General features: G+C 51.0%; 1 protein-coding gene across 3 annotated transcripts in view; it reads left to right on the forward strand.

Moving 5' to 3' along the window:
- LOC135520510 (cell adhesion molecule 4-like) overlaps window positions 1–15,261 on the forward strand; it is a 237,282-nt gene that overhangs the window by 182,974 nt on the left and 39,047 nt on the right. For all 3 annotated transcript variants that reach the window (XM_064946112.1, XM_064946113.1, XM_064946114.1), the window contains exons 3-6: window positions 4,744–5,031; window positions 9,756–9,917; window positions 10,314–10,404; window positions 11,835–12,007. In XM_064946112.1, coding sequence (XP_064802184.1) covers window positions 4,744–5,031; window positions 9,756–9,917; window positions 10,314–10,404; window positions 11,835–12,007 — 714 coding nt within the window. The remainder of the gene's footprint in view (window positions 1–4,743; window positions 5,032–9,755; window positions 9,918–10,313; window positions 10,405–11,834; window positions 12,008–15,261) is intronic.

Here is a 15,261-nt window from a genome sequence, read left to right on the forward strand (position 1 = left end):
TATGTTTATGCGTGTGTGTTTGTGTGTTCATGTATGTCTGTGAGAGAGGGAGATAGTGAGGTTTCAATATTCATCTCTGTGGTCAGGGTTTGAAAAACCAGTCAGCCCCAAGAAGCCACCAGATCAATGTGGTTATGACGGAGGTCAACCTATTGAACCCATTAGCTGGCCTGTTTAGTTTTAACAAGGTCTCAGTTCATTATGGAGGAGTACATTCTAGGACTTGTAAACTGCATACTCCCGTCCCTACCTCATTACGCAATAACAACATGGACCAGACCTCTTCTGCCAGATGAAAGCAGTATATTGAAGCCTTCCGTCCAACTAGCCCTCCCTGTCAGATCAGGACTACCGGTTCACACTATTAAATATTTAGTGCCGCTTGCTCCCTGGGGAGGAGAACCTTTTTTCCATCTGAAAGCATAATGGACCTTAACAGGACAGAGTCAGAGACAGAAGGGGGGAGAGATAGAAGGGGAGAGAGAGGTTAGGTATTGTAGGGTATGAGTTTACCTCTCTCTACTCCCTCTCTCACACACACACACACACTGCAGGGCGATTCCAATGCTACCCATTACCATTAGTGCAGGAGCAGGGCAACCCATGGTGTTTCTGGGAGCCCTCCGTGCTGAACCATTCCCCTCTATAACTGTAGAAAGGTCCTGCACTGTTAGGTAAATGGAATGAGGCAATGAGCTGTCCAGCTACAGCACTAAACCAATGGGCTCTGATGAAGCTTGTGTCTCAAATGGCATACTATTCCCTTTATAGTGCACTACTTTAAACCAGGGGATCGATCTGGTCCCCATAGAGATTTGGTCAATAGTAGTGAACTATATAGGACACACAATAGGTCTTTTATTAGGCTGTCCAGCATAGAAACAGACTATAGGAACTGTAATAGTTCAAGAGGACTCTGTGGAGGACTATCTATCTCATCTAGCTCTGACTGCCTGTGGATCCCATCTATCTCCTCTAGCTCTGACTGCCTGGCATGCAAATGAGCTGGGACAAAAGGTGAAATAGGACTTGAACAAAGCTGTGACATTTAGTTGCCATTTAGTGAAAGTGGGAAAAAAATGTGTTTTTCTGTCGGGAATCACTCTCACATTAAGGGAGCTTTGTGAAATAGTATTCAAAGGCAAATGTAGACTGTTCTTCTCTCTGTCTACAATCTATTCCTATGTGTTTCACACAGACACACAACACACACACTAATCCTCTGATATAATGAATGATGGTGTGAAATGGTGATCACACCAGGGAAGAGAGAAGGAATTCTCCCTCTGCAGAAGCAAACACAAAAGAGCAGGGAGAAAGGGACTAATAAGAAGAGAGGAGAGGGAGGTAGAGAGGAAAGACAGGGAGGTAGAGAGGGAGGGAGGTAGGTAGAAAGGGAGGGAGGTAGAGAGGAAAGACAGGGAGGTAGAGAGGGAGCTAGAGAGGAAAGACAGGGAGGTAGAGAGGGAGCTAGAGAGGAAAGACAGGGAGGTCGAGAGGGAGGTAGAGAGGGAGATAGAGAGGAAAGACAGGGAGGTAGAGAGGGAGATAGAGAGGGAGCTAGAGAGGAAAGACAGGGAGGTAGAGAGGAAAGACAGGGAGGTGGAGAGGGAGGTAGAGAGGAAAGACAGGGAGGTAGAGAGGAAGGTAGAGAGGAAAGACAGGGAGGTAGAGAGGAAAGACAGGGAGGTGAGAGGGAGGTGTAGAGGAAAGACAGGGAGGTAGAGAGGGAGGGAGGTAGAGAGGAAAGACAGGGAGGTAGAGAGGGAGCTAAAGAGGAAAGACAGGGAGGTGGAGAGGGAAGTAGAAAGGGAGCTAGAGAGGAAAGACAGGGAGGTAGAGAGGGAGCTAGAGAGGGAGCTAGAGAGGAAAGACAGGGAGGTAGAGAGGAAAGACAGGGAGGTGGAGAGGGAGGTAGAGAGGAAAGACAGGGAGGTAGAGAGGAAGGTAGAGAGGAAGTTAGAGAGGAAAGAGAGGGAGGTAGAGAGGGAGCTAAAGAGGAAAGTCAGGGAGGTAGAGAGGGAGGGAGGTAGAGAGGGAGGTAGAGAGGAAAGACAGGAAGCCAGAGAGGTAGAGAGGGAGATAGAGAGGGAGCTAGAGAGGAAAGACAGGGAGGTAGAGAGGAAAGACAGGGAGGTGGAGAGGGAGGTAGAGAGGAAGGTAGAGAGGAAAGAGAGGGAGGTAGAGAGGGAGCTAGAGAGGAAAGACAGGGAGGTAGAGAGGAAGGTAGAGAGGAAGGTAGAGAGGAAAGACAGGGAGGTAGAGAGGGAGGAAGAGAGAGGAAAGACAGGGAGGTAGAGAGGGAGCTAGAGAGGAAAGACAGGGAGGTAGAGAGGGTGGGAGGTAGAGAGGGAGGGAGTTAGAGAGGAAAGACAGGGAGGTAGAGAGGGAGGGAGGTAGAGAGGAAAGACAGGGAGGTAGAGAGGAAAGACAGGGAGGTAGAGAGGGAGCGAGAGAGGAAAGACAGGGAGGTAGAGAGGAAAGACAGGGAGGTAGAGAGGAAAGACGGAGGTGGAGAGGAAAGACAGGGAGGTGGAGAGGGAGGTAGAGAGGAAAGACAGGGAGGTAGAGAGGAAGGTAGAAAGGAAGGTAGAGAGGAAAGACAGGGAGGTGAGAGGGAGGTGTAGAGGAAAGACAGGGAGCTAAAGAGGAAAGACAGGGAGGTGGAGAGGGAGGTAGAAAGGGAGCTAGAGAGGAAAGACAGGGAGGTAGAGAGGGAGGGAGGTAGAGAGGAAAGACAGGGAGCCAGAGAGGAAAGACAGGGAGGTAGAGAGGAAGGTAGAGAGGAAAGAGAGGGAGGTAGAGAGGGAGCTAAAGAGGAAAGTCAGGGAGGTAGAGAGGGAGGGAGGTAGAGAGGGAGGTAGAGAGGAAAGACAGGGAGGTAGAGAGGAAAGACAAGGACTTAGAGAGGAAAGACAGGGAGGTAGAGAGGAAAGACAGGGAGGTGGAGAGGGAGGAAGAGAGAGGAAAGACAGGGAGGTAGAGAGGGAGCTAGAGAGGAAAGACAGGGAGGTAGAGAGGGTGGGAGGTAGAGAGGGAGGGAGGTAGAGAGGAAAGACAGGGAGGTAGAGAGGGAGGTAGAGAGGAAAGACAGGGATGTAGAGAGGAAAGACGGAGGTAGAGAGGAAAGACATGGAGGTAGAGAGGAAAGACAGGGAGGTGGAGAGGAAGGTAGAGAGGAAAGACAGGGAGGTAGAGAGGGAGGAAGAGAGAGGAAAGACAGGGAGGTAGAGAGGGAGCTAGAGAGGAAAGACAGGGAGGTAGAGAGGGTGGGAGGTAGAGAGGGAGGGAGGTAGAGAGGAAAGACAGGGAGGTAGAGAGGGAGGGAGGGAGAGAGGGAGGTAGAGAGGAAAGACAGGGAGGTAGAGAGGAAAGACAGGGAGGTAGAGAGGAAAGACATGGAGGTAGAGATGAAAGACAGGGAGGTGGAGAGGAAGGTAGAGAGGAAAGACAGGGAGGTAGAGAGGGAGGAAGAGAGAGGAAAGACAGGGAGGTAGAGAGGGAGCTAGAGAGGAAAGACAGGGAGGTAGAGAGGGTGGGAGGTAGAGAGGGAGGGAGGTAGAGAGGAAAGACAGGGAGGTAGAGAGGAAAGACAGGGAGGTAGAGAGGAAAGACAGGGAGGTAGAGAGGAAAGAGAGGGAGACTGGGAGGTAGAGAGGAAAGACAGGGAGGTAGAGAGGGAGGTAGAGAAGAAAGACAGGGAGGTAGAGAGGAAAGACAGGGAGGTAGAGAGGGAGGTAGAGAAGAAAGACAGGGAGGTAGAGAGGAAAGACAGGGAGGTAGAGAGGAAAGACAGGGAGGTAGAGAGGGAGGTAGAGAGGAAAGACAGGGAGGTAGAGCGGAAAGACAGGGAGGTAGAGAGGGAGGTAGAGAAGAAAGACAGGGAGGTAGAGAGGAAAGACAGGGAGGTAGAGAGGATAGAGAGGAAAGACAGTGAGGTAGAGAGGAAAGCCAGGGAGGGAGAGAGGAAAGACAGGGAGGTAGAGAGGAAAGACAGGGAGGTAGATAGGGAGGTAGAGAGGAAAGACGGGGAGATAGAGAGGAAAGACAGGGAGGTAGAGAGGAAAGAGAGGGAGGTAGAGAGGAAAGACAGGGAGGTAGAGAGGAAAGACAGGGAGGTAGAGAGGAAAGACAGGGAGGTAGAGAGGAAAGACAGGGAGGTAGAGAGGGAGGTAGAGAGGAAAGAGAGGGAGACTGGGAGGGAGGTAGAGAGGAAAGAGAGGGAGACAGGAGAGGGAGAGGGAGGAAGAGAGGGCAGTAGAAATGAAAGAGCGAGGTTGTGCAGTCAGTCGATACAAAGTGTGTTTGGGGAAGTTTATGAGACAATGGCCATCGAGTCCCTGTCACTCTGACGGTTATTAGCATTATTTGTTATCATGATTTTCTCACAACAGATGTTTCCCTTTCTCTGACAACGAAAGAATCATAGTTTTGTTGTCCTATGTCCATTCTCTCGGTTCTCTCTTCTCACTGCCTCTGTGGTTGCTATGATACTATGGCGTTGGTCAGGAGGTCACAGTGGATTGTTGAATTAACTATGTATAATTCTTCTTCTCCTCCTTCACTATCCCCCTTTCAATTCTCTATTCACTCTCCTCCTCCTTGTTGCTCCCCCGGTCCTCTTTTCTTTTGGCCTTTTCTTTCCATATATTTACGTGTTTATCTCCAATTGTGGTTTTCCTATTGTGTCTTGACCCCCCCCCCCTCCCCCGATGCTGTCTGTCTCCCTCCTTCCCTCCCCAGCGTTGAAGGACGACCGTTTCCAGATGGTTCTCTTCACTCCCCGTCTGGTGCGCATCACCCTCACCAACGTGAGCGTGTCGGACGAGGGCGGCTACTTCTGCCAGCTCTACACTGACGACACCCACCACCAAGTGGCCACTCTGTCCGTGTCCGTCCCTCCCGACACCCCCACGGTGGAGGTGAGGCAGGAGGCCGTGGAGGGGGGCGAGGTGGAGCTCACCTGCCTGTCGCCGCGCAGCAAGCCCCCCGCCACGCTGCGCTGGATCAGGGACCGCCGGGAGATACCAGGTCCGTCCATCCTTTGAAGATCTATCACTATGTCGCTCTGTCATTCTATCTATCAGTATCTGTCTGTCTGACTCTGTCTTTGTTCAGTCATACCTCTCTCTCTGCCTCTCTCCCTCTCTGTTCACTTCCTGCATTCCCTATCTATCCGCCTGCCTGTCCCTGTGTCAGTCTATCCATCTATCTTTCTCAAACTCCATCATACTCTCTCCTTTTCTGTCCAGCCTTCTACCTCCCTCTTTACTCCCCGTCTGAGATAAGACTTCCATCCAGCTGTCACTCTCTCTGTGTTTCTGTCCTGCTGTTTACCCTCTGTCTGTCCTGCTGTTTACCCTCCACATCTCTCTGTGTGTCTGTCCTGCTGTTTACCCTCTGTCTGTCCTGCTGTTTACCCTCCACATCTCTCTGTGTGTCTGTCCTGCTGTTTACCCTCTGTCTGTCCTGCTGTTTACCCTCCACATCTCTCTGTGTGTCTGTCCTGCTGTTTACCCTCTGTCTGTCCTGCTGTTTACCCTCCACATCTCTCTGTGTGTCTGTCCTGCTGTTTACCCTCTGTCTGTCCTGTTGTACCCTCCACCTCTCTCTGTGTGTCTGTCCTGTTATACCCTCCACCTCTCTCTGTGTGTCTGTCCTGTTATACCCTCCACCTCTCTCTGTGTGTCTGTCCTGTTATACCCTCCACCTCTCTCTGTGTGTCTGTCCTGTTATACCCTCCACCTCTCTCTGTGTGTCTGTCCTGTTATACCCTCCACCTCTCTCTGTGTGTCTGTCCTGTTATACCCTCCACCTCTCTCTGTGTGTCTGTCCTGTTATACCCTCCACCTCTCTCTGTGTGTCTGTCCTGTTATACCCTCCACCTCTCTCTGTGTGTCTGTCCTGTTATACCCTCCACCTCTCTCTGTGTGTCTGTCCTGTTATACCCTCCACCTCTCTCTGTGTGTCTGTCCTGTTATACCCTCCACCTCTCTCTGTGTGTCTGTCCTGTTATACCCTCCACCTCTCTCTGTGTGTCTGTCCTGTTGTACCCTCCACCTCTCTCTGTGTGTCTGTCCTGTTGTACCCTCCACCTCTCTCTGTGTGTCTGTCCTGTTATACCCTCCACCTCTCTCTGTGTGTCTGTCCTGTTATACCCTCCACCTCTCTCTGTGTGTCTGTCCTGTTATACCCTCCACCTCTCTCTGTGTGTCTGTCCTGTTATACCCTCCACCTCTCTCTGTGTGTCTGTCCTGTTATACCCTCCACCTCTCTCTGTGTGTCTGTCCTGTTATACCCTCCACCTCTCTCTGTGTGTCTGTCCTGTTATACCCTCCACCTCTCTCTGTGTGTCTGTCCTGTTGTACCCTCCACCTCTCTCTGTGTGTCTGTCCTGTTATACCCTCCACCTCTCTCTGTGTGTCTGTCCTGTTATACCCTCCACCTCTCTCTGTGTGTCTGTCCTGTTATACCCTCCACCTCTCTCTGTGTGTCTGTCCTGTTATACCCTCCACCTCTCTCTGTGTGTCTGTCCTGTTATACCCTCCACCTCTCTCTGTGTGTCTGTCCTGTTATACCCTCCACCTCTCTCTGTGTGTCTGTCCTGTTGTACCCTCCACCTCTCTCTGTGTGTCTGTCCTGTTATACCCTCCACCTCTCTCTGTGTGTCTGTCCTGTTATACCCTCCACCTCTCTCTGTGTGTCTGTCCTGTTATACCCTCCACCTCTCTCTGTGTGTCTGTCCTGTTGTACCCTCCACCTCTCTCTGTGTGTCTGTCCTGTTATACCCTCCACCTCTCTCTGTGTGTCTGTCCTGTTATACCCTCCACCTCTCTGTGTGTCTGTCCTGTTATACCCTCCACCTCTCTCTGTGTGTCTGTCCTGTTATACCCTCCACCTCTCTGTGTGTCTGTCCTGTTATACCCTCCACCTCTCTCTGTGTGTCTGTCCTGTTATACCCTCCACCTCTCTCTGTGTGTCTGTCCTGTTATACCCTCCACCTCTCTCTGTGTGTCTGTCCTGTTGTACCCTCCACCTCTCTCTGTGTGTCTGTCCTGTTATACCCTCCACCTCTCTCTGTGTGTCTGTCCTGTTGTACCCTCCACCTCTCTCTGTGTGTCTGTCCTGTTATACCCTCCACCTCTCTCTGTGTGTCTGTCCTGTTATACCCTCCACCTCTCTCTGTGTGTCTGTCCTGTTATACCCTCCACCTCTCTCTGTGTGTCTGTCCTGTTATACCCTCCACCTCTCTCTGTGTGTCTGTCCTGTTATACCCTCCACCTCTCTCTGTGTGTCTGTCCTTTTATACCCTCCACCTCTCTCTGTGTGTCTGTCCTGCTGTTTACCCTCTGTCTGTCCTGTTATACCCTCCACCTCTGTCTGTGTGTCTGTCCTGTTTACCCTCCACCTCTCTCTGTGTGTCTGTCCTGTTGTACCCTCCACCTCTCTCTGTGTGTCTGTCCTGTTATACCCTCCACCTCTCTCTGTGTGTCTGTCCTGTTATACCCTCCACCTCTCTCTGTGTGTCTGTCCTGTTATACCCTCCACCTCTCTCTGTGTGTCTGTCCTGTTATACCCTCCACCTCTCTCTGTGTGTCTGTCCTGTTATACCCTCCACCTCTCTCTGTGTGTCTGTCCTGTTATACCCTCCACCTCTCTCTGTGTGTCTGTCCTGTTATACCCTCCACCTCTCTCTGTGTGTCTGTCCTGTTATACCCTCCACCTCTCTTTTTCCCTCTTTATTTTGTGTCTCTTGTTCCAATCCCATCTCTCTATCTTAATCTCTAACTCAGCACTCTGTCCTTTCCCTCACTCCTCTTCTCTTCACCCCTCTTCCTCTCCTCCCCCGATTCCTCTTCTCTCTCTCTCTGTCTCCTACTTCCATGCCATGTTCACAAAGATGTCTGTCCCCTGATGTGACAAGGTTACGTAGGAAGCGTCGTGGGCTGATGCATGGGGCCCACAGCAGACAGCCCTGTTTTCTGTTCTGCTCTGTAGTGCTGTGGAGCGGGCCCTGCCCTGAGTCAAATACAGTGTGACATTAAAGGTTAGGCTCCAGATCCTGACAGATAGAATGTCTCAGTAATTAAGACAGTATCTCCCTGCCCTCATCTCACGCTTCAATTGGGCCTGCTTCAGTTCACTCAGCTGAAATAATTGAAAACTCAGCATGGTGTTAGTTATTGTCATATTTTCACGTGACCGCGAGGCCTCAGTTTTGGCCACCACCATCCCTCCTCTTCCTCCTCTTCATCTTCCGTTGCCTCATTTGGAGTCTTTTAAAATATTTTTAATCGCATCTCACGCTCTCTTTATCTTCTTTTTATGTCTGAGCCTGTCCAGATCCCTCTCTCCTCTTCTCCTTGTCATCAATCCTGCCCGTCTCACTCTCTCCATCTGTTCTTCTCCCTTCTCTCTTCTCCCTTCTCCCTTCTCCCTTCTCTCTTCTCCCTTCTCCCTTCTCTCTTCTCCCTTCTCTCTTCTCCCTTCTCTCTTCTCCCTTCTCTCTTCTCCCTTCTCCCTTCTCCCTTCTCTCTTTCTCCCTTCTCTCTTCTCCCTTCTCCCTTCTCCCTTCTCTCTTTCTCCCTTCTCTCTTCTCCCTTCTCCCTTCTCTCTTTCTCCCTTCTCTCTTCTCCCTTCTCCCTTCTCTCTTTCTCCTTTCTCCCTTCTCCCTTCTCTCTTCTCCCTTCTCCCTTCTCTCTTCTCCCTTCTCTCTTCTCCCTTCTCCCTTCTCCCTTCTCCCTTCTCTCTTTCTCCCTTCTCTCTCCTCCCTTCTCCCTTCTCTCTTCTCCCTTCTCCCTTCTCTCTTTCTCCCTTCTCTCTTCTCCCTTCTCTCTTCTCTCTTCTCCCTTCTCCCTTCTCTCTTCTCCCTTCTACCTTCTCCCTTCTCTCTTCTCCCTTCTCCCTTCTCCCTTCTCCCTTCTCCCTTCTCTCTTCTCCCTTCTCTCTTCTCCCTTCTCTCTTCTCCCTTCTCCCTTCTCTCTTCTCCCTTCTCCCTTCTCTCTTCTCCCTTCTCTCTTCTCCCTTCTCTCTTCTCCCTTCTCTCTTCTCCCTTCTCCCTTCTCTCTTCTCCCTTCTCCCTTCTCTCTTCTCCCTTCTCTCTTCTCCCTTCTCTCTTCTCCCTTCTCCCTTCTCCCTTCTCTCTTTCTCCCTTCTCTCTTCTCCCTTCTCCCTTCTCTCTTTCTCCCTTCTCTCTTCTCCCTTCTCTCTTCTCTCTTCTCCCTTCTCCCTTCTCTCTTCTCCCTTCTCTCTTCTCTCTTCTCCCTTCTCCCTTCTCCCTTCTCTCTTTCTCTCTTCTCCCTTCTCCCTTCTCTCTTTCTCCCTTCTCTCTTCTCCCTTCTCCCTTCTCTCTTTCTCCCTTCTCTCTTCTCCCTTCTCTCTTCTCTCTTCTCCCTTCTCTCTTCTCCCTTCTCCCTTCTCCCTTCTCTCTTCTCCCTTCTCTCTTCTCCCTTCTCTCTTCTCCCTTCTCTCTTTCTCCCTTCTCCCTTCTCCCTTCTCTCTTCTCCCTTCTCCCTTCTCTCTTCTCCCTTCTCTCTTTCTCCCTTCTCTCTTCTCCCTTCTCCCTTCTCTCTTCTCCCTTCTCTCTTCTCCCTTCTCTCTTCTCCCTTCTCCCTTCTCTCTTTCTCCCTTCTCTCTTCTCCCTTCTCTCTTCTCTCTTCTCCCTTCTCCCTTCTCTCTTTCTCCCTTCGCCAGCTCCTTTTCCTTCCCTCCCCGTCCTCTGTCTGATGTGCTCCCTCCCTCCCTCCCTTTTCTAGGTGTGGTGTCCCAGCAGGAAAATGGGAAGACAGTGAGTGTGTCCAGCACCATCCGTCTCCCTGTGGAGAGGAAAGACAACGGGGCAGCGGTCAGCTGTGAGGCATCCCACCCCGCCCTGGGGGGGCAGAAGAGGGTCCGCCACTACCGCCTCGACGTCTACTGTGAGTGACTGGTCAGCCACCGAGGGTTACCATGGCAACACACTGAAGCTGTATCACCGTCATTTCTGATGGTCACGACTCATTTGTGCTTGGTGTCTGGGGTGGTCAACTCTTCTGTTGTAAATGACTTATCAACTCACCATTTCTGAGTGTGATCAGCCTTTTCTGCCTTTTAGATCTGCATAATGAGTGTTGCTGCCAAACTGTTGCTGCTTAAATGGCCCTGCATGGCTTTCACAGCAACATGCATGAATACCTCCTCAGATGTGTCTGTTCACTGCAGCCATTAACAAAGCAGCAGCTGTTTCTCCCTGAGGGATGTTATGATAACAGAACCGCCAACCGTCACTCTTGATTGGTTACCATGGTAACCATTCCTTCCTCCTCTCTCCCCAGTTGCCCCCACAGTGAGGATCATCCCTCCCCCTGGCATCCTCCGAGAGGGAGACTCTCTCAGCCTCACCTGCTCCATCACTGGCAACCCACTGTGAGTGTGTGTGTGTGTGTGTGTGTGTGTGTGTGTGTGTGTGTGTGTGTGTGTGTGTGTGTGTGTGTGTGTGTGTGTGTGTGTTGTATGTACACACATTCATGAGAGGTTTGATTGGTTTGTGCATTTGCTGTGTATGTATACTGTGCCCACGCTACAGCTGTTTGGAGTTGAGACATTCTCTGGATAAAGTGTCTGAGGAGGCTGTAACAAGCCCCTTGTTAGACACTGTGATGTGTGTGTTGTGCATGTGTGTTTCTGAGGCAACTGAAGCCTCTTCATTAAGCTCTATAAGAACTGGTTTGTGTGTGTATATGCTCGTGTGTGTTTGTTTGTGTGTGTGGTGAGTAAAACCATAGTAAAGCCCCACAATAAAGCCAGGCTGAGGAGCCAGTATGTGTGGCCCAGTGAGGATCAGTAACAGCCGGCTGGGGACAGTGACATGAGAGATGTGGCTGTGGTGGTCGATCCACTGGACTGACCCTGCCTCATCTCATGCGGGAGGGACCTCACCACACTCGCATTTACACCCCCGGTACCCCCATCACTCTCAAGGACAAACTTCCTGTTCACCATTCATCACCAATTCATTACACTGCCTGTCTTTGTTGGAGGGGTGTGCTTTTTAAAGTGAGTGTGTGTGTGTGTGTGTGTGTGTGTGTGTGTGTGTGTGTGTGTGTGTGTGTGTGTGTGTGTGTGCGTGTGTGTGTGTGGGGGGGGGGGGGGGATGAGCAGGGGGTTTAATTAGATGCTTCCTGGGGGATTAGGGTGTAGATGAGCTGGGATTGTAATCTGGCCAGGGTGGGATGAGAGGGACAGCCAGCACAGCACAGAGGATGTACACACATACAGGGCTTTGTGTGAGATTGTGTGGTGTGTCTGTGTGTGTTCGTTGTTTCATGTAATCCAATAATCTTTAGTCTCAGTCGCCTTCTGTCTCACTTTTCTTTGTCTTTCATGTCTCCTCTTTCTCTCCGTCCTCCTGTCTGCCTCTGCCTCTCCCTCTCTCATCTCTCCCCCATCAATCTCCTTCCCCGGCTCTCTCCTCCCATGTCCCACTTTTCCTCTCTCCATCTGACACAACATCTTTCTTTGCTCCCTCTCCTCTCCTTCTCTCTCTGTCCATAAATCTCCCCAATTTTTTTTCTGTCATGCTGTCTTCCTCTCCCTTGGTCTAATTTAAAATCTCTCTCTCCCTCCTCGCCTTTTATTTCCCATAACCTCCCTCTCCCTCCACCTCTGGCTTATTTTTATACTGTCTTATCTTTTCTCACTTTCTTCTCCCTAACCCCTCTTGCTCCCCTCGTTTCTCCCCCACTCTATCTAATTCTCTTACACTTTCCACTCCCTCTTCTTTCTCTCTTTGACTCTCTTCTTTTCCTCGCTCTCCCTCCCTCCCTCCTCTCCCGCTCTTCTTTCTCTCTCTGCAGGCCTAGGGATGTCCAGTGGACTAGGATTAATGACACCTTACCTGAGAGGGCAGAGATCTCTGGCACCACCCTCCAGGTGTCCCGTCTCAGCCAATCACACAACGGGACCTACCTGTGTCAGGCGCAGAACAACTACGGCCGTGCCGCTGACCACTACACGCTGCTGGTGTACGGTGAGTCACCGTCGCCATAACAACCACTGCCTTAAGGCGAGAAGTTGCCCTAAGGCACAGATCTAGGATTACCCTCCATATCCTCCGAATCCATTCACTGTCCAATCCTATCGTAGCTTTTTGAATGAGACACCAGAAGCGTATCACAGACACAGATGTAGACATCAAAAGCGTGAGTCACTTCATCAGTTGTTTATGCTTCACAGATGTGAGAGTGCGAGGGGGTCAGGCTAGGGGTTGAGTTGTTAAATCAGCATCTGTAGTCAGTGTACCCCATGGGTGTGGCCCCCTAGTGGTTACTCCTTTCACTGCAGCCTTCACATCAGAAGATCAGAGAGAGTGTAGGCGGAGGAGACAGAGGGGGGTGGTTGCGTAACATTTTGGGTTGCCTTAGGCTGCACCCCCTCCCCTACTCCCCCCTTCCCCTCCTCCCTTAATCCCCTCCCTCCTTACCCTCTCCTGAGCAGTGGCGGCGGGTGGCAGGAGCGGCAGGCATCAAACAACACTAACTATCCTCCGTTGAGAGAGGAGGTGGGTGGGAATGCCACCTTTCATCTAGCCAGAGCAGCCATCATCAGCCACCACCAGAGCTAAAGCCACACTCTCTCTCTCACTGTGCAACACAAGTTAGGCATGCCTGGCTTTGAAGTACGTCCACGCTTCAAGAAAATGCCCTTCTCTTCCTTGGTCTCTATCGTCTGTCTCCTAGAATGGTTCTTCTTCCTTGGTCTCTATCTTCCGTCTTCTAGAATGGTTCTTCTTCCTTGGTCTCTATCGTCCGTCTCCTAGAATGGTCCTCCTTTTTCTGGCTCTTCGTTCTTTCTTCTTCTTGTTTTTGTTTCCCTTCTTCTCTCTCTGTCAACCAATCCTATTCTGTCTTTCACTACCCTCTTTCCTCCTGTTTGTCTCTTTCTATATATCTTACCCCACTCCTTCTCTCTAAATGTCTATATCTTATCCTCTCTTTGTTCTCTCTCCTCCTCCTCTCTCTCTCTCTCTCTCTCTCTGCTTCCCTCCTCCTACTTTTCTCACCTTGGCAGTAGTTTGCCATCTTTTCTGGGTATACTGTAGTTCAGAGCTCTCTGGAGGGTTCCTGTCTTGTTCAGTCCAAGAGGGACAGAGAGTGGGGGAGAAGAAGTAGAGAGAGAGGTCGAAGCCAGGTTAGTGTTCAGTTAGGGGCTTGCCCAAGTTGTATAAGCCGCTCTTGCCTCTGGAAATCCCAAGGTGCACTGGGGTGGGGCGCCTGACAGGGCAAGGCTAAAACAGCTCACTATGACAGATCTGAAAAACGACCCCTCACACTGTCAACCAGCTCCCAGAGTTATCTAGTGTCTGATGTGGCCATGAAGCGCAAAATCAGGACAAAACGGAGGCCAATTTGTTGCAGGAGCTTTTCGCTTTTCGAGGCTGGGCGATGCTTTGAAAAGCAGAGAGGGAGCGAGAGGTTGGTGAGTCTAAGCGTAGCCAGGTCCAATGCCGCAAATTTTTTATTCAGCAGGTGTGTGTGTGTGTGTGTGTGTGTGTGTGTGTGTGTGTGTGTGTGTGTGTGTGTGTGTGTGTGTGTGTGTGTGTGTGTGTGTGTGTGTGAGAATGTGGATGTGCATGCGCATTATACATGTGCACGTGTCAAGCTCCCACATACGTATATAATATAGATATGAGGTTTTGTTTTGGGTGAACTGAATGCACAAGGGAGCCTGTACTCATCAGATTGTTGTTAGTCTGGATGGAGCGTTGGTTGGTTGCAGTCACCCCCATTGTTAACCTCTCCGGGGGACGCTAGCTCTCCACTTGGCTAAAAAAAAGCCAGGGAAAATGCAGAGCGCCAAATTCAAATAAATTACTATAAAAATCAAACTTTCATTAAATCACACATGCAAGATAGCAAATTAAAGCTACACTTGTTGTGAATCCAGCCAACATGTCAGATTTCAAAAAGGCTTTTCGGCGAAAGCAAAAGATGCTATTATCTGAGGATAGCACCCCAGTAAACAAAGAGAAGCATATTTCAACCGTGCATGGGCGACACAACGCAGAAATATTAATATAATTCATTCCTTACCTTTGATGAGCTTCTTTTGTTGGCACTCCAATATGTCCCATAAACATCACAAATGGTCCTTTTGTTCGATTAATTCCGTCTATATATATCCAAAATGTCCATTTATTTGGCGCGTTTGATCAAGAAAAACACTGGTTTCAACTTACGCAATGTGACTACAAATATCTCACAAGTTACCTGTAACAGGTTTTGCCTGCTAAATACGTTCTGTTATACTCACAGACATGATTCAAACAGTTTTAGAAACTTCAGAGTGTTTTCTATCCAAATCTAATAATACTATGCTTATCTTATCTTCTGGGGATGAGTAGCAGGCAGTTGACTTTGGGCATGCATTTCATCCGGATGTGAAAATACTGCCCCCTGTCACCAAGAAGTTGAGGGGCAAGATGGTGGTGGGATGGCGGTGGTCTGGTGGGATGGAGTGGTTGTGGTGAGATGGTGTGGTGGGGGTGCTGTGGGATGGCGTGGTGGCAGTGTGGTGGGATAACCTGGTGGGATGACCTGGTGGCGATGTGGTGAGATGGCGTGACGGCGGTGTGGTGGAATGGTGTGGTGGGATGGCGTGGCGGCTGTGTGGTGGGATGGCGTGGCGGCGTTATGGTGTGGTGGAATGGCGTGGTGGGATGGCGTGGTGGCACTGTGGTGGGATGGCGTGGTGGTGGGATGGTGTAACGGTGGTGTGTTGGGATGGCGTGGCGGCGGTGTAGTGGGATGGCGTGGCGGCGGTGTGGTGGGATGGCATGGCGACGATGTGGTGGGATGACATGGCTTGGTGTGGTTGTGGTGGGATGGCGTGGTGGCAGTGTGGTGGGATAACGTGGTGGCGGTGTGGTGGGATGGCGGTGTGGTGGGATGACGTGGCGGCGATGTGGTGGGATGGCGTGGCGGCGGTGTGGTGGGGTGGCGGTGGTGTGGTGGAATGGCGTGGTGGCACTGTGGTGGGATGGCGTGGTGGTGGGATGGTGTAACGGTGGTGTGTTGGGATGGCGTGGCGGCAGTGTGGTGGGATGGCGTGGTGGGATGGCGTGGTGGTGGGATGGTGTAACAGTGGTGTGTTGGGATGGCGTGGCGGCGGTGTAGTGGGATGGCGTGGTTGTGGTGAGATGGTGTGGTAGCAGTGTGGTGGGATAACGTGGTGGCGGCGATGTGGTGGAATGGCGTGGCGGCGATGTGGTGGGATGGCGTGGTG

Source organism: Oncorhynchus masou, chromosome 29 (assembly GCF_036934945.1).
Source record: "Oncorhynchus masou masou isolate Uvic2021 chromosome 29, UVic_Omas_1.1, whole genome shotgun sequence".
Taxonomy (NCBI): Eukaryota; Metazoa; Chordata; class Actinopteri; order Salmoniformes; family Salmonidae; genus Oncorhynchus; species Oncorhynchus masou.